Source organism: Equus caballus, chromosome 21 (assembly GCF_041296265.1).
Source record: "Equus caballus isolate H_3958 breed thoroughbred chromosome 21, TB-T2T, whole genome shotgun sequence".
In the NCBI taxonomy this organism is placed as follows: Eukaryota; Metazoa; Chordata; class Mammalia; order Perissodactyla; family Equidae; genus Equus; species Equus caballus.
In genome coordinates, this window is record NC_091704.1 from 31,570,202 (window position 1) to 31,590,070 (window position 19,869).

At 35.3% G+C, this 19,869-nt stretch overlaps 1 protein-coding gene across 23 annotated transcripts in view; it reads left to right on the plus strand.

The window, feature by feature from the left end:
* SLC38A9 (solute carrier family 38 member 9) overlaps positions 1–19,869 on the plus strand; it is a 124,237-nt gene that overhangs the window by 94,285 nt on the left and 10,083 nt on the right. For all 23 annotated transcript variants that reach the window (XR_011430358.1, XR_011430361.1, XR_011430359.1 and 20 more), the window contains one exon: positions 7,912–8,018. Coding sequence is in view for 13 of the 23 variants with exons in the window: in XM_070246259.1 (XP_070102360.1) it covers positions 7,912–8,018 (107 nt within the window). In the remaining 10 variants the exon portion in view is untranslated. The remainder of the gene's footprint in view (positions 1–7,911; positions 8,019–19,869) is intronic.

The window sequence follows — 19,869 nt, forward strand, 5'->3', positions numbered from 1 at the left end:
TAACTTAATAGAAATGGCATATACAGTATGTATTCTTTGGTGTCTGGCTTCTTCTAATCAACATTATATTGTCATATTTATCCATATTATTGTGTGTATTTGTAGTTCATTCGTTCTCATTGGTATTTCATTGTATAACTATGCCACATTTTATCTTTTACTGTTAAGGGACAGTTGAGTAGTCTCCAGTTTTTCACTATTATGTTTATGGCATTAGTCTTCATTCTCATACCTATCTTTTGGTGAACACATGGCTGCTTTCTCTTGAGTATAAACCTAGGAGTGGAATTGCTGGGTCAAAGGGCGTGCATATATTCTGCTTTGGTAGATATTGCCAAACAGCTCTCCAAAATGGTTGTACCAATTTACATTCCCCATCAGTAGTGTTTGAGTGTTCTAGTTGCTCCGCATCTTCACTAACACTTGTATTTTCTGTCTTTTTCATCTAGCCTTTCTGGTGGGTATGTAGTAGTATTTGGTTTTCATTTGCATTTTCCAGTGGCTGATGAAGTTAGCACCTTTTTTATGTTCATTGGCAATTTGGATTTCCTCTTTTGTCAAGTGTCTCTTCAAGTCTTTTGCCCATTTTTCTAACTATTTTTTTCTTATTGATATATAGGAGTTCTTCATACATTCTAGATATGTGTCCTTTGTCATATTAATGTATTGCAATTATCTTTTCCTTCTCTGCCTACTTCTTTTCTTAATATGCCTTCTCAAAGGAAAAAAGTAGGCAGTTTGAAAATGATCAGAAGTTTGAGTCTTCTTTAAAACTACTTTGTGAAGAAATCTCTCTTTAATTTACTGTGCACTGATCATAGTGTAAATGTCTCAGGTCTTTAAAAAGGCATATTTTCCATACGAAAACTTGTACAAGAATGTTCATAGCAGCATTATTCATAATAGCCAAAAAGTGGAAAGAACCCAAATGTCCATCACCGATGAGTGGTTAAATGAAGTGATATATTCATACAATGGAATATTATTTGTCAATAGAAGGGAATAAAGTACTGTGGTGATGGTTGCACAAGTTGGTTAATCTACTAAAAACTATTTATTGTACATATTAAATTGGTGACATATATGTGAATTATGTTTCAGTAAAGCTGTTAAAAGGGATCTCAAGTTCTCAAGAAATTCACTCAAAAAGATAGTTTTGTTGGCTAATTGGAAAAAGCTGGATAGCTACTTAATTTGACAAGTTAGAAACAACGGTGGTATCACCTGCCTTAGAAAAGGATCAACTAACAAGTTCCTCAGGAGGCATCTTAGGGATAATGGAGGTTGATTGCTCTGAGAGACAGGAAAGATCAACTAAATTGAAGAGAACTTATTGAAAACCAATAGATCTTAGCAAAAAGCAAAATCATTTTTAAGAACAGTTTAAAGTAGAATTTTTGACCATTTCCATGGTTGAAAGTCCTTCATTCTGAAAATAAATGAATGCCTCTGATTATGTACCATACGTTGTCAAAAAAAAGACATGGCCCACTGTCGTCCAGGAACTTACAGTTGAGCAGTAAGACCAAGTTGTGAATTAACGATCATAGTACAAAGATATATACATGAGACATAGTAATATAGAGGAATTCATGTAAGTAAAAATTGGGAATGAGAGAGGGGTTCTAAATAGAGAATGTTTTAAGGGCCGAAAGGAGTTCTTTAAATGAAGAATTGGAGGAAGGGGTGTATGCCAGGCAAGGGAATAACAAGTTTACACAACAGATAAGGCCTGAGCTGATATGACCCATTTAGGAAATTACAGGAATTTGTATGTCTGGAATGAAAGAATACTTGCTGGGAAAGTGATGGGAGATAAGGATAAAGAAGCAAAGGCCAGATCATGAAGAGCAGTCTATTTTAAGCTAAAAGTAACTCTCTGGCTGGCTATCAGACTCTCCTTCCCCCTTATTTGGGGTTAGCTGAACTAGGAGACAGGCTTCTAGGTCTTCAGGAGGTCAATATGGTAGAGGAAGAATAGTCCTGTATTCCCTGCCTAAAAATAGGATTCCTAATGGAGCTGCTATAGTCAAATACAAAGAAAATTTAAAAAGATAAGTTGAGATCATAGGTGCCATAGCCTCATTTATTCATTCTCTCTGAATCAACAAGAATATGTAGAAAAACAATGATAATGACAACACTGTCAGAACCTTGGGATATGGCTGAAGCACTGCTGAGAAGATAATTCAAAGCTGGGTGATAAGTGATCCAGTGCCCAATTCCTATTTCACTGCCACTTTCTTAGACCACTTCCAGTACCAGTTGTGTCAGTTCAAGTTCTCCAGTAAGCAGACATCAAAATGGAGTGACAAGTACAAGTAATTTATTGAGGGAGCACTTATGAAACATAGAAGGGAGAGCAAGCAGGAGTAGGTGGCTGCATCAGACCACAGTGTAGCTCAGATCTGTGAAAGGAGAGAAGGAGAGGAGAAGGACTGGGTAGGAATAGACTCAGAAAGTTTTAGGCAACCCAATGTGAAGCTCTGGCAAAGATTGTCTGCAGAGGAGTCCAGGGTTGGGGAAAAGTGGTCAAGCCGTAGTACTCTGCTTGCTCAGTCATTATGCCAGGAGCTGCCCAGGGAGCGTGTGACTGCTGCTTGAATAGGTCGGCAGATCCCAAAGGGGCTGCAGCTGGAGGCTATCAGCTAACTGCACCCTTGCATCAGGTTCTCACTTGAAATGAGATCTGAGTAGTACACTTACATGGCTGCCACAGTCAAGTTTTATAATATTTTAATATAAATTTGGCATGTTATGGCCTAGGAATAACTTTAACAATGTCTGTTTTGTTAGCAATGTCTGTTTTGTTATTGTGAATGGTACCTTTTAATTTGTCTTTATATCTTCTAACCAGTTATTACAGGTATTATAAGATGTTGATTTTTTTGTATTTTTTTTCTTTCTAGCTACCTTACTTTGAATTTTTTTTCTCTGCTTTATTGAGATATAATTGACACGTGTCTTAGCTATTGTGAATAATGCTGCAATGAACATGGGAGTGCAGATATCTCTTTGAGATCGTGTTTTCATTTCCTTTGGACATATGCCCAGAAGTGGGATTGCTGGATCATATAGTAGTTCTATTTTAAATTTTTTGCAGACCCTCCATTCTGATTTCCCTAGTGGCTGTACCAGTTTACATTCTCACCACCAATGCACAAGGGTTCCCTTTTTTCCACATGCTCACCAGCACTTATCTGTTGTCTTTTTGATGATAGCTATTTTAATAGGTATTAGGTGATATCTCATTGTAGTTTTGATTTGCATTCCCCCGATGATTAATGATGTTGAGCAATATTACGTGTATCTGTTGGCCATTTGTATGTCTTCTTTCTTTTCTTTTCTTGTCTTTTTTTTTTTTTTTTGGTGAGGAAGATTGGCCCTGAGCTAACATCTTTTGCCAATCTTCCTTTTTTTTCCCTCCCCAAAGCCCCAGTACATAGTTGTATATCCTAGTTGTAGGTCTTTCTAGGTCTTCTGTTGGGGTTGCCACCACAGCATGGCTTGTTGAGCAGTGTGTAGGTCCGTGCTCAGGATCTGAACTGGCCAACCCCAGGCCACTGAAGTGGAGCACACAAACTTAACCAGTCAGCCATGGGGCTGTTCCCCTATTTGTATGTCTTCTTTAGAAAAGGGTTATTTAGTTCCTCTGCCCATTTTTTAATCAAATTGTTTATTTTTGTGCTATTGAGTTGTATGAGTTATTTATATATTGTGGATATTAACCCCTTATCAGATATATGATTTCAAACATTTTCACCCATTCTGTATGTTTCCTTTTCATTTCATCAATGGTTTCCTTTGCTGTGCAGAAGTTTTTTAGTTTGATGTAGTCCCACCTGTTTATTTTTGCTTTTGTTGCCTTTGCTTTTGGTGTCAAATCAAAAAAATCACTGCCAAGAACAATCTCAAGGAGTTTATCCCTTATGTTTTCTTCTGGGAGTTTTATGGTTTCAGGTCTTACATTCAAGGGTCCAATCCATTTTGAGTTGATTTTTGTATATGATATAAGATAAGGGTCTAGTCTTATTTTTCTTGCATAAGGCTGTCCAGTTTGCCCAGCACCATTTATTGAAGAGACTGTCCTTTTCCCATTGTATATTCGTAGTCCCTTGGTAATAAATTAATTGACGATATAGGTGTGGGTTTATTTCTGGGCTCTCCATTCTATTCCATTGACCAAAGTGTCTGTTTTTTGCCAGTCCCATACTGTTTTGATTACTATAGATTTGTGATATGGTTTGAAATCAGCAAGCATGATGCCACCAGCTTTGTTCTTTCTCAAGATTGCTTTGGCTATTTGGGGTCATTTGTGGTTCAATACACATTTTAGGATTGTTTGTTCTCTTTCTGTTAAAAATACCACATTTTCATATGAAAATTGGAATTCTGATGGGGATTCCATTGAATCTGTAGATTTCTTTGTAGTATGGACATTTTAACAACATTAATTCTTCCAACCCATGAGCATAGAATATCTTTCCATTTATCTGTGTCTTCTTCAATTTCTTTCATTATTATCTTGTAGTTTTCCATTTATGGATCTTTCACTTCCTTAGTCAAGTTTATTCCTAAGTATTTTATTCTTTTTGTTGCCATTGTAAATGGGATTGTTTTCTTAATTTCCTTTTCTAATAGTTCATTGTTAGTGTATAGAAATGCAACAGATTTTTGTATATTGATTTCGTATCCTGCAACTTTAGTGAATTTATTAATTCAACAGTTTTTTTGTGGAGTCTTTAGGATTTTCTATATATAATATCATGTCATGTGCAAATAGAGGCAGTTTTACTTCTTCCTTTCTAATTTGGATGACTTTTATTACTTTTTCTTGCTTAATTGCTCTGAGTAGGACTTCCAATAGTATGTTGTATAAAAGTGGTGAGAGTAGGCATCCTTGTGTTTTCCTGATCTTAGAGGGAAAGCTTTCAGCTTTTCATGGTCAAGTATGAATTGAGCTGTGAACTTGTCATATATGGCCTTTATTATGTTGATGTACATTCCGTCTACCTAGTTTCTTGAGAGTTCTTATTACAAATGGATGTTGAAATTTGTAAAATACTTTTTCTGCCTCTATTGAGATGATCAATTTTTATCCTTCATTTTGTTAATGTGGTATGTTACATTGATTGATTTGTGCATGTTGAACCATCCTCACATCCCTGGAATAAATTCCACTTGATCATGGTGTATGATTCTTTTAATGTATTGTTGAATTCAGTTTGCTAATATTCTGTTGAGGATTTTTATGTTTTGTTCATCAGGGATATTGGCCTATAATTTTCTTTTCTTATAGTGTTCTTGTCTGGATTTGGTATCAGGGTAATGCTGGCCTTGTGGAAATGAGTTTGGAAGTGTTCCCTCCTCTTTTATTTTTCAGAGAGTTTGAGAAAGATTAGTATTAATTCTTTTTCAAATCTCTGGTAGAATTGACCAGTGAAACTATCTGGTCCTACCTAGACTTTTCTTTATTGGGAGATTTTTTTATTATAAACTTCCCTCTTCTGTTTTTGCTGCATCCTTTATCTTTTGATATGTTATGTTTCCATTTTCATTTGTCTCAAGATATTTACTGAATTCTCTTTGGATTTCTTCTTTGACTCATTGGTTGTTCAGTAGCATGTTGTTTAATCTCCACGTATTTGTCATTTTTCCAGTTTTCTTCTTGTAATTGATTTCTAGTTTCATACCATTGTGGTTGGAAAAGATGCTTCATTTAGTTGCAATCTTAAATTTGTTAACACTTGTTTTGCCACCTAACATATGATCTATCCTGGAGAATGGTCCATGTACACTTGAGAAGAATGTGTATTCTGCTGCTGTTGAATGGAGTGTTCTGTAAATGTCTTACGTTTATCTGATCTAACATGTCATATAAGTCCAATGTTTCCTTATTGATTTTCTGTCTGGATGGTCTGTCCATTGTTGAAAGTGGGTTATTGAAGTTCTTTTCTATTATTATATTGCTATTTCTCCTTTCATATCTGTTGATATTTGCTTCACATATTAAGATGCTCCTGTGTTAGGAGCATAAAAATTTACAAATGTTATATCCTTTTGATGAATTAATCCCTTTATCATTATAGAATGATCTTCCTTGTCTCTTGTTACAGCTTTGGCTTAAAGTCTATTTTGTCTGATGTAAATATAGCCCTGCTTTCTTTTGGTTTTCATTTGCATGGATAATCTTTTCTCATCCCTTCACTTTCAGTCTATGTTTATCCTTAAAGCTGAAGTGAGTCTCTTGTAGGCAGCATCTAGTTGGGTCTTGTCTTATTATCCATTCAGCCAGTCTGTGTCTTTTGGTTGGAGGATTTAGTCAATCTACATTTAAAGTAATTATTGATGGGTATGGACTTAGTATTGCCATTATGTTAATTGATTTATGGCTGTCTTGTAGTTCTTTTCTTCCTCTCTTCCTTTGTGATTTGATGACTTTGAATTCTTACTAAAAAGTTTTTTAGTTGTTTCTGTGCAAAGAATATCTGCAAATAATAAAGTCATGTGTAAATAATAATTTTAGCATCCTCCCAAAAATGGTGCCTGTATTATAATTGCATATGTATAATGCTGACTGATGATGTGAAATGATCAGTCTTTTTCTTATTAAGAAAGCATCCTGCTATTCCCAATTTATTAAGAGGTTTTTTTAAAAAAAAAAAAAAAAAACAGAAATGAGAGTTGCTCCCACATTTTATTTTATTGCTGAAATGCAAAAAATTTAAAAGATTGTAGACAGAACGGGGGAAAATTTTCCTAAGAAAAATACGCTTTGAATTGCTCCCACAGATAAAAAGTTCAGATGAAAGCTAACAGACAAACAAAAAACTTGATGGGAAACAAAAGTATGTAATTTTTTTGACCTTACCTCCTGAATTCTTTTACAGCTAGCACTTGATTCTTAGTTGTTCTCACTTCCCTTCCTAAAATATTATAGCAAAAAATCAGTGGCTTCTCTTTTCTCATTTCTACTCTTTACACTAAGAAAGCCCTGAGATGCGTTGTTCTCCACTTTGCCACCTACTTTGGCTAGATCCAGCACTGTTTTCAGGTAAATCATGGTCTTATTCTACATAAAAACAATTTTTTCATTTTTGTATTAGCAGACCTCAAAGACAGAAATTGGCAGTGCTTTTGAAATGTGTTATTATTCTTATTTCAAAATAACTTTGTGTTTATTGTAGAAAATTTAGTGAATATGGTTAAGTGGTTAATTTAAAATAAATCCCATTAGCCGGAGATAACCACTATTCATACTTTCGTGGATACCCCTCCAGTCTTTTTTCTTTGCTTACGCATATATATACACACAGACACTTTTTAAAATAAGAGTAAAATCATATTTTACATGCTATATGAATCATGAACATTGGCTGTAGCATAAAATCTTTCTCTAGGACATAATTCTTACATACTGTATACCACTGAGCAACTGTATCATAGTTTAACCATTCCCCTCTATGTAGACATTTATTTCCAGTATTTTTAAGCAATGCTTTTTAGATTAGCCATTGAAGAAAGTTAAGTAACCGATTCTCCCATCCCTGATTTCTCTTCTAAAGATATTTTTGTGGCAAATTCTGCTATTAGAAGAGGAAGAACTTTAGAGCCAGACAGACTCTGAATTTGAATCCTTCTCTGTCACATACTTGTTCTGTAACCTCAAATAGGAGCAACTGATATAAAGTACCCTCACAGAGTAGTTGTTTCTTGATTCTTTTTCTTTCCCTTTCAAGTGCTTTGCTCAAATATAATACTGACCTTCAGGAACTTTGTAAAGACATTTTAATATTCTTATTCCCTGGACAGAATAGAGACAACTGATTTTTAGTAATCAATTTTTCGCTACTCATATTAATTTTCTAGTTGTCAGTTTTAATGTGTTTTTTCCCTCTCTTTTTCTCCTAGAGATAAGATTTCAGTTTCCACAGCTGACTGGAGTACTTACCCTTGCTTTCTTTATTCATAATTGTATTATCACACTCTTGAAGAACAACAAGAACCAAGAAAACAATGTGAGTAATTAATTGAGGAATTGACTTTTGTTACTGGATCTTAATTTTTAAATTTAAACCATAGAGCAGTGGTCAGCAAACTTTTTCTGTAAAAGTTCAGATGGTCAATATTTTATTTAACAAAGACCACACGGGTCACGTGGTCTTTGTTACAGCTACCCAACCCTGCTGTTGTGGCATGAAAGTAGTCATAGACAATATGTAAACAAATGAGTGGTGGCTGTGTTTCAAGAAAACTTTATATACAAAAACAGAAAGTGGGCCAGATTTCACCCATGAGCCATGGTTTCCCAACTGCTGCTATAAAGCTATCCCTGAAAAAACAAAGAGGTATAGCCAGTAGCCAATAGTGATGATAAAAGTGTTTTAAAAAACCCAAGTGACCTAAAAGAAGACAGGAAAAAGGAAACAAAGAATAGATGGGACAAATAGAAAACAAATAGCAAGATAATAGATTTAAACCCACTCATATGATAATTATGTTAAATATAGTCTAAACACTGCAAGTAAAAGACAGAGATTGTCAGACTGATTAAAGTAACAAAACCTAACTGTATACTTTCTATAAGAAACTTACTTTAAATGTAAAGATATATCACACAGACAATAAACATAAGAAGGATAGAGTAGGGGCCAGCCCTGGGGCCAAGTGGTTAAGTTCGCGTGCTCTGCTTTGGTGACCCAGGGTTTCCCCAGTTCAGATCCTAGGTGTGGACATGGCATCGCTCATCGGGCCATGTTGAGGCGGCATCCCACATGCCACAACTAGAAGGACCCACAACTAAAATATACAACTAGGTGCTGGGGGGATTTGGGAAGAAAAGAAAAAAAAGATTGGCAACAGTTGTTAGCTCAGGTGCCAATCTTTAAAAAAAAAAACAAAAAAAAAGAAGGGTAGAGAAGCTGTTTTAATATCAGACAAAGTAGACATCAGAGCAAGGAGTATTGCCAAAGATAAAGAGGAACATTACCTAATGATTTTAGGGATCACTTCATCAAGAAAATCATCATCATCATCCTATATATGTATGCACCCAATGACAGAGCTTCCAAATAAATGAAGCAGCCACAGTCAAAACTGAAAAGAGAAGTTGATAAATCCACAATTATAATTGGAGATTTCATCACTCCTCCCTTAATAATTGATAAAATAAATAGAAAATAAGTAAGGATATATAAAACAGAAAAAATACAATCAATCTACTTGATCTAATTGGCATTTATAAGAGTCTTCCTTCAGACAGCAGCAAAACATGCATTCTTTTCAAATGCACATGGAACATTTACCAACATAGACCATATGCTGGGTCATTGAACAAGTCTCAATAAATTTAAAAAGATTGAAATCATACCAAGTATGTTTTTTAACGACTGTGAACTTAGAAATCAATAACAGAAATTACTTTGGGAAATTGACAAAATGTGGAAATTAAACAACTTACTCCTAAATAACCGATAGATCAAAGAAGAAATTACAAGAAAAATGAGAAAATACTTTGAGATTACTGAAAATGAAGACACAACATACCACAACTTGTGGGATGCAGCTAAAGCAGTGCTTAGAGGGAAATTTATAGCTGTAAAATGCCAACATTAAAGAAGAAATATCTCAAATCAATAACCTAACCTTCTACATTAAGACACTGGCAAAAGAAGAGCAAACCTAACCCAACGCAAGTAGAAGAGTTAACCAGTTACTTGTGGCCGTGTCTGCAGATTTTGAACCCAATTTGATAACTCCTAACCATGTAAACAAAAATCATGATGAAGCTCTAATGGTGGTTTATACAATTGTTACTGAATACAAGAGAAGGAAGAATTCACTGTGCCTGGGGCTTCTAAGACGGCTTCAAATGATGTTTTGCAGCATTGTTATGCAGGGAAAAATCTTTCTAAGTAGAAGGAAGTTAGCTCTCAAATTAGACCAAGAATGTAAGTCAAGCTCTTCTGTTTTTGTCTTTACTATTACCTGGTAACACATCTGACATGTTACCTGTGAATGGAGCTGAAATTGAGTAAATCTGGATTTTCCAAACATATTTTATTTTCTTCATGTGTAAAAACAGCATTATTTGATAACTACCTCTCAGGGTTTTAATCATAATTAAATATTATAAAATAGGAAAAATGTTTAACATGCTCTGGTGTATAGAGGGGGCTAGAAATTTTTAGTTTCTATACCCCTCTTACCCTTTCTCTCCCGACGTTTACAGACTGGATCTTTCTGTTAACAGGAGAGACTGTCTTCTCCTTCACATTCTTTCTAGTGCCTTTAAACTTGCTTTACAATGAGAACATATTAACTCTTCTCTAAGATTTCTTCCTATGATGGTAACAAGTTAGATTGCCAGAAAAATACATAACTGAATCACTTCCTTCTTTCTTTCTCTCTTCTCTCATCACTGTACTAGATTTTAATGTTAAAAGTGACTCATCACCATGGGTTTATGGTATACAAGAAAGCCATGTGTACAATGTTGCTTTATTGTTTTATAATAACCGTAATTGGAATATGCTTGTTAAACTGCTCACCATCCTTTATACAAAGACTGTGGAGAGAAATTTTTCTCTGTTTTCAAGTCTAGGAAAAAGTTTCTCTTAACGAACCCATTCTTATTATTTGACAATAAGGGTCATATAACTATTCTTGTTTCTGTTTTTGCCATGACTTTTGGAAGACAGGAGGATTAAGTTCTCTTAGCATTTGCTATACCTTTTCTTAGGCAAAATATATTTTTAGAGTTTTTGTCGTCCCCCACCCCCGCACTTTAGATTTGGTTTTTATCTTGGGAATGTTTATCTTATTGTACTTATACTTTTATCATAAACAGTTTTAAATCTTTTGAGGGAATAGGAAGAAAATCTTACTTATCCTAAGTAAACATTTGGAACTTTGAAAATTGAGGACATACTTCATACCCTTTACCTCTAAATCGTTTCCTACTCCTTCACAAATTCCCTGACTCATTGCCACTTGAACTAAGCTGTGTACTCCAAATTTTAGGAAGTTTAGAGAAATATATCGAAAATATCCATTTCATCTTCACAAGAAATAGTGCATATGTCACTAATAGAAGATACCTTGATGCGAACTAAGTCACCTATATATCCTAATCAACTGCTCTCTTATGCCAACTTAGACCAAGTACCCTAGAAACCCATTTTGTGAATTGGGATTCTCATGTATTGAACCATTCTATTCATAAGGCTGTGCTTCTCAAATTTTGCCACCAAAGTTTCCTTAATGACAGAGGAGAACACCTTGTGTACCTGGGAATCTGGGGATGAAAAACACAATTTCAATGAAGTCTCATGTTTTATCTTAAACACTCATGTGTATTTTATTGTGTTCATCATTAGTTTGTCTTACTAGAAAGCAGTCTTAAAATAATGAGTTGGGGCCAGCCCTGTGGCCGAGTGGTTAAGTTCATGTGCTCCGCTTCAGCGGCCCAGGATTTTGCCAGTTCGCATCCTGGGCGCAGACATGGCACTGCTCATCAGGCCTTGTCGAAGCGGCATCCCACATGTCACAACTAGAAAGACCCACAACTAAAATATACAACTATGTACTGGGGGGATTTGGGGAGAAAAATCAGTAAAATAGTAATAATAATAATAAAATAATGAGTTAAATTACAAGCAGATCTCACTTTTCACAGCTCCTATATCCATGAATTTCAGTTACTATGGTTTAGTTAAATTACATTAGTCCTCCCTAACAACATGGTTCAAATTTCAGTTACCATACGATCTGAACTACAAGTACTTGCAATAAAATAATAGCTACTAGCCCTTGAGTTCACAGATCACTACATAAATAACAGATGCATGTCATAATTAGTTACAAATCACATCACTTCTTTCAAAATTTGTCAGTGATTGGTCACTACACATCTGTTGTTCACTTTACACACAGACTGCAAAGCAGATAGTTGAGTTGCCTCCTTGTTGCCCAGTGGTAAATCCACACAATATTTTGCAAAAATAGACATCAAAAGAGGGAATTGGCAAATAAAGGTGAAAGTGCAACAAGGAAACAAAAAGTGATAATGCTAGAAATGAAATTTGAATCAAACAAAGTCGTACAAGAAATATCGTACAAGAAATATCTATGGTGGAAACGTTGGCACTGCTGCTGTTCAAGAGACTCTAGATATGCAGCCAGAGGATTTTAGGGAAGGTGAACTTATCAATATAAATGAGAAAAATGATTGCGATGAAAAGAATGAAGGTGTCCCAAAGAAAGTGACACTCTCAAAGAACTTCACATTGAAAGAATTCTCAGAGATTCCTCACAACATTGAAAACACACAGGATGAAATGTTGGAAGCTAGTGCAAACTAAGAGGAAAGGAGTATGACAACTAACCAAGGCATGGAAAAAATGCTTGCTCTATATCGTAATTATACCATGAAAAGGAGGAAGCACAGTTCAAAACTCGTGGTAAGTTTTTACAAAGAAATAAAACACTAATTCTCAGTGTTTCTGATGTTTTAAATTAGTAAATAAATATTAGTTTTACTATTTTTTTCATGTCCTTATATGTTTATAACTGGCAGTGAAAGAGTTTTTAATGTTTTGATAAAAATTTCTAAACATCATGGAAAATCATAATTTTTCCCATTGATTTTTATGATCATGTTACACAGTCATTTTTTTAAACAATTGATAGTTTATTAAAATAGTTGATATAAGTATCTGCAATGCTGATTTCAACCACTCAGTTCAGATGGAAGTAATCTGCTTGACAATCTCTGGAGGACTGTGCAACTCAGTGAGTCGCTTGTGGATCCTCATCTGGAACGATTTTGGAAAATCTAGAGTCTTAGAATCTTCTCCACAAGGAGTTTTTCTTATAGCAACTCTCAGAGTCTTGGTAGACATTTGAATTTGTCCTTTCATTTTGAGATTCCTGTCCTTTGTGCCTCTGATCAAGTCAGCATGCACCTTCTGCAGAGATTTTACATTGCGACTGGTTGGAGTAATTCTCATTCAGTGAGCCACCACCTCTGATTTTGCATGTGTCCTTCCAGTATCTGTAAGCTATTGCTGCAGCATACCTTCCTGACCAGCTTGTTCCTGGGTGAGAGCGAACAGCAGTGAGGCGGGAGCAGGAGCAGGTGGACCCCAGCTGTACTGCAGCTGCACTGCCTCTTCCTCAAAGAGGTGTCCAGGCATTTTTACAGTCTCATACTACCATAAAAAGAGAAAACTGTCTGTACTTAACTTTTTGTTCCCTAAAATTCTTAAGTAGAATTGCTTTTCTGGAAGTTCACACCAGTTTGTCTGGAGGTGTGCTTTCCCCAGTGTGAGAAGCTGAGGACTGGATAGAGAGATGGATGTTTCAGTTCATAGTCCCCCAGGGATGGTAGGAAGAGTCTCTGCCTTTCTTACTAGAACACAAAGTGGGCCTTGAAATCTGTGTTTCTTATGTAAATACCATAAAATGAGTTCTTGTTTCTACTGAGTTTTAGGACCAGCACTTTATAGAACTAGTATGTGAGGTTTAGCTAATGAAATTTGACTCAACTTTTGTTGCTTGTGGAAAATATTTGAAAAACACAGTCTTACCCAAAATCAGTAGAAGGAAGAAAATAATAAAAATGAGAGCAGAAATAAATGAAATAGAGACTAATAAAAACAATAGAAAAAAGTCAGTGAAACGAAGAGCTGGTTCTTTGAAAAGATAAACAAAATTGACAAACCTTTAGCTAGACTCACCAAGAAAAAAAGAGTGAAGGCTCAAATAAATAAAATCAGAAATGAAAGAAGAGAAATTAAAACAGACACCTGAGAAATACGAAAAGATTATAAGAGAGTACTATGAAAAGCTATATGCCAACAACTTGGATAATCTAGAAGAAATGGATAAATTCTTAGAATCATACAACTTTCCAAAACGGGATCAAGAAAAAATAGAGAATTTGAATAAACCACACACCAGTAAGGAAATCGAAACAGTAATCAAAAATGTCCCAAAAAATAAAAGTCCAGGACCAGACGGCTTCCCTGGTGAATTTCTACCAAACATTCAAAGAAGACTTAATGCCAATGCTTCTCAAACTCTTCCAAAAAATTAAAGAGGAGGGGAAGCTTCCTAACTCATTCTACAAAGCCAACATTACCCTGATACCAAAATCAGACAAGGACAACACAAAAAAAGAAAATTACAGGCCAGTATCACAGATGAACATCCATGCAAAAATCCTCAACAAAATACTAGCAAATCAAATACAACAATACATTAAAAAGACCATACACCATGATCAAGTGGGATTGATTCCAGGGATGCAGATTTGGTTCAACATCCGCAAATCAATCAACGTGATACACCACATTAATAAAATGAAGAATAAAAATCACAATCATCTCAATAGATGCAGAGAAAGCATTTGACAAGATACAGCATCCATTTATGATAAAAATTCTGAATAAAATGGGTATAGAAGGAAAGTACCCCCACATAATAAAGGCCATAAATGAGAAACCCACAACTGATATCATTCTCAATGGAGAAAAACTGAAAGCTAGCCCTCTAGGAACAGGAACCAGATGAGGATGCCCACTTTCATCACTCTTATTTAACATAGTATTGAAAGTTTTAGCCAGAGCAATCAGGCAAGAAAAAGAAAGAAAAGGGATCCAAATTGGAAAGGAAGAAGTGAAACTGTTATTATTTGCAGATGACGTGATTTTATATATAGAAAACTCTAAAGAATCCACTAAAAAACTTTTAGAAATAATAAATGAACATGGTAAAGTTGCAGGATACAAAATCAATATACAAAAATCAATTGCATTTCTATACACTAAAACGAAATAGCAGAAAGAGAAATAAAAAATACAATCCCATTTACAATTGCAACAAAAAGAATAAAATACCTAGGAATAAACTTAACCATTGAGGTAGAAGATCTGTACACTGAAAACTATAAAACATTGTTAAAGAAATTGAAGAAATCACAAAGAAATGGAAAGATACTCCATGCTCATGGATTGGAAGAATTAACATAGTTAAAATGTCCATACCTCCTAAAGCAATCTACAGATTCAGTGCAACCCCTATCAAAGTTCTAACAATGTTTTTCACAGAAATAGAACAAAGAATCCTAAATTTATATGGAACAACAAAAGAGCCCGAATAGCCAAAGGAATCCTGAGGAAAAAAAAGAGCAAAGCTGGAGGTATCACACTCCCTGATTTCAAAATATATTACAAAGCTATAGTAGCTGAAACAACATGGTGCTGGCACAAAAACAGACACATAGATCAATGGAACAGAATTGAAAGCCCAGAAATAAACCCTCACATCTGTGGACAGCTAATTTTCAACAAGGGAGCTGAGAACATACAATGGAGAAAGGAAAGTCTCTTCAATAAGTGGTGCTGGGAAAACTGGACAGAATGAAAGTAGACCCTTATCTTACACCATACACAAAAGTTAACTCAAAATGGATTAAAGACTTGAGTGTAAGACCTGAAACCATGAAACTTCTAGAAGAAAACATAGGCAATATGCTTTTTTTTATGGTTTTTTTTTAAGATTTTATTTTTTCCTTTTTCTCCCAAAGCCCCCGGATACATAGTTGTGTACTTTTAGTTGTGGGTCCTTCGAGTTGCGGCATGCGGGACACCGCCACAGCGTGGCTTGGTCAACAGTGCCGTGTCCGCGCCCAGGACTAGAACCGCGAAACACTGGGCTGTTGAAGCACAGCGCACGAACCTAACCATGGGGCCAGCCCCAGGCAATATGCTCTTTGACATCAGTCTTAGCAGTATATTTTCAAGTGCTATGTCTGACCCGGCAAGGGAAACAATAGAAAAAATAAACAGTTGGACTACATAAACTAAAAAGCTTCTGCACAGTAAGGGAAACCATCAACAAAACAAAAAGACAACCTAACAATTGGGAGAAGATATTTGCAAACCATATATCTGATAAGGGCTTTTATCCAAAATACACAAAGAACTCATACATCTCAACAACAAAAAAACCCAACACTCCACTTAAAAAATGAGCAAAAGATCTGAAGAGACATTTCTCCAAGGAAGATATACAGATGGCCAACAGGCACATGAAAACATCATTAACTATAAGGGAATTGGAAATCAAAACTACTATGAGATATCACCTCACTGTAGTCAGAATGGCTATAATTAGCAGGAGAGGAAATAAGTGTTGGAGAGGATGTGGTAGGAGTACACTGCTGGTAGGAGTGCAAACTGGTGCAGCTGCTGTGGGAAACAGTATGGAGATTCTTCAAAAAATTAAGAACCACCATACAATCCAGCTATTCCACTGCTGGATACTGATCCAAAGAATATGAAAACACGAATGTGTAGATTTATGTACCCCTGTGTTCATCACACCATTATTCACGATAGCCAAGACTTGGAAGCAACCTGGGTGCCCATCAAGGGACAAATGGATAAAGAAGATGTGGTATATATACACAATGGAATAGGACTTGGCCGTAAGAAATGACGAAATCTGGCCATTCCCTGACAACATGGATGGACCTTGAGGATATTATGCTAAATGAAATAAGTCAGAGGGAGAAAGTCAAATACCTTATGATCTCACTCATAAGTAGAAAATAAAAACAACAACAAACTCATAGAAACAGATTGGATTGGTGTTTACCAGAGGGGAAGAAGGGAGGGAGGAGGGTGAAAGGGGTGGTCAGGCACGTGTATGGTGATGGATTATAAATTAGTCTTTGGTTGGTGAACATGATGTAATCTACACAGGAATTGAAATATAATGATGTACACCTGAAATTTATATAATGTTATAAACCAATGTTACCACAATAAAAAATAAATTAATTTAATTAAATACATAAGAAGAAAGGCAAAAACGAACAAGCAAAAAAACAGCAAAGGCTTAAAAGTAAAAGTTTAAATGGATGATGTTTTCTTACTGTCTTAATTGAAATTAGGGTATGATGTATGGTCTAGCTTTCAAAAAATCAGTTATACTTCATGTTTACTGCTTAAAATATCAATAATTACTAATAATAAAGCTAACATTTATGAAGAACTATGTGCCAGCAAAATTCTAAACACTTTCAATTCATGTAAATACATACACTCTCCTTTTGATTATACTGAAATGGGCTTATATATTTGTGTAAATTAAGCTACATGGTTCCTATGTTCTGAGAAAAACTTTGTCATTTAATTTTTTAATGATTATACTTTTCAACAAGTTTCAGTAAGTAATTTGACTCTTAGAAGTCTTGTTGATATCATGATGTAATATTTTCTTGATATTTAAGTCAGAAATGTGAAGCTTCTCAGGGACTCAATTTTTTCATTGAAGTATAGTTGACATACAATACTACATTAGCTTTAGGTGTACAACATGGTAATTTGATATTTTTATACATTATGAATTGATCACCACGATATTTCTAGTTACTATCTGTCACCATACAAAGTTATTACAGTGTTACTGACTATATCTCCTATGCTGTACATTACATCTCCATGACTTATTTATTTTATGACTGGAAGTTTGTACCTCTAATCTCCTTCACCTGTTTCACCCATCCCACCACCCCTGTCCCCTCTGGCAGCCATCAGAGGGGCTTTTTCTCTATCTATGAGTTTATTCTCTGTATCTGTGAGTCTGTTTCTGTTTTGCTTTATTTGTTCGTTTTGTTTTTTAGATTCCACATATAAGTGAAATCATAAGGTATTTGTCTGTCTAACTTATTTCAGTTACCATAATACCTTCTAGGTGCATCCATGTTTTTGCAAATGGCAAGATTCTGTTCTTTTTTATGGCTGAGTAGTGTTCCATTGTGTGTGTGTGTGTGTGTGTGTGTACACCCCATCTTTATCCATTCATCTAGTGATAGACACTTAGGCTGCTTCCGTATCTTGGCTGTTGTAAACAGTGCTGCAATGAACATAAGGGTGCATATATCTTTTTGAATTAGTGTTTTCATTTCAGGGACTCTGAATTCTTAGGGTTGATGTTGGGTTACTCACTCAGAGCTCAGTAGGCAAAGACTTGAAACTAGACAAGAAGACAAAAGAATAGAAAAGGCCTTGTTCTCTGCTATGTAAACTGCAGTTGGACTTGGATCTAAAGACATTTGTGAAGGAGGAGAACAGTGAGGTTCCTAAACAGATATAGTGATCAGATTTCCTAGGTCTTCCAAGTTCAACTTAACTTCATGGGGTTTTTTTTCACTGAACATAATTTTTTATTATGTATAAGTAAACAGATATTTCTATTCCTTAGTAAGGCATACCTTACCAAAAACAAAAGAAAAAGTTGAAAAGTTGAAGATCATCCAACTTATTCCTTATTATCAAAATACAGAGTCTCTATACCCACCCTGGATATTGGACTAACCTCTTGGTATTTCCTCATCATGTTTGAATCAGAACCTATACAGTGCTTTTTAAATTTTGTTTTGCCTGTGTTTATTTAGTTTTGTACCCTGCTTAGTTCTTTAAAAATGATTTGAGATGCCTTATATCTTAATTTGTTATTGACTTTTTGCTTCTTAATATAAATCTGTGTGGTTTCCTTAACTATACATCAGCAGAAGTTTTTCTGTACATGTTTGGGGTAGGTCTGTGTGGTCGGTTTCTGTCATTTTTGTTAGTAAATGCTCCACTGGATAGTATTGTCACTGTGAACAGTACATGGAACAAATTCTAAACCATATTTGAGAAACAGAATGTGCTTCCAGACCCACTTGTGCCCCATTGTAAACCCAGTCCTCATTCTGAATTGGCATTCTTCCTGTCATTAGTCCTTTAATCAGCCCTGCCAGCCATTGCTTATTCATGAGGCAGAGTAGGTAGCCTAATTAATGTATAAGATTCTTGACACATTACCAGTTCATATTATCTCTTGTGCCTCTTTGTAAGTATATTTTTTACTTTGAGCCTCATTTTTAAAAGCTAGCATTTTTCCACCCTTTTCTATTTAATGGACTTTTAAGAGGCTATATCTCGAGGCCTAGTACAGTGATGGCTTGTTTTCAAGCCAGAGAATAGCAAAACCCACATGTGTGGATGCTATTCATAGGTGGCATGTTTCCCAGGATCATGCTAAACCTCAGCTGCTTTTATATTAAAACATCGTTTCTGCTCATTAGAGTATTTTAGATGAAAATAGATATGCAACTCTTGACCTAGTTCTATTGAATGTACATTTGGACTACTATGAAATAGAACTTTTCTGATTTTAGTATTTCTCTTGCATCCATGTGTATACTCTGTCGTATCCTTTGTTACTTGTAACTTGTTAGCCCTCTTTCACTGTTTTCTTTATTGTTATTAACTGTGACACAAATGCATTACAGACTGGTCATTTCTCCATTTCTCCAATTGTGGCTAACTAAGGGCATGCCGTTTGTAGCCAGAAAGTCTTCGGTTTGAATATTGACTTCACCAGCTACTCACTTTCTAACCATAAACAAGTTTTGTAATCTTGCTGCACTAGTTTACTCATCTATAAAATGAAGAAAGTGATTGTACCTACATTAAATGAGATAATACTTGTAATGTGCTTAGCACAGAGCCAGCACCTAGAAGTACTTAAGAATTGTGCCCATCATGGTTATTATTTTTTATCTACACTTACTGAGTTCCTACTGTGCACCAAGTGTTGCCCTGGGTATTGGGGATAAAGATGAAAAGACTCAGTTCCTGTCCTCAGGGATCTCATAGTCTTAGTGATATGGACCAACTCACATACAGAAAAATTAAAATACTAACATGATACAAGAACTATTAACCTTGGCTGCTTTTTAGGTGTTGAGGGACATTTTCTTTCCACTTAGAATCCACAAAAAAAAAAAAAAAAGATTGGCAACAGTTGTTA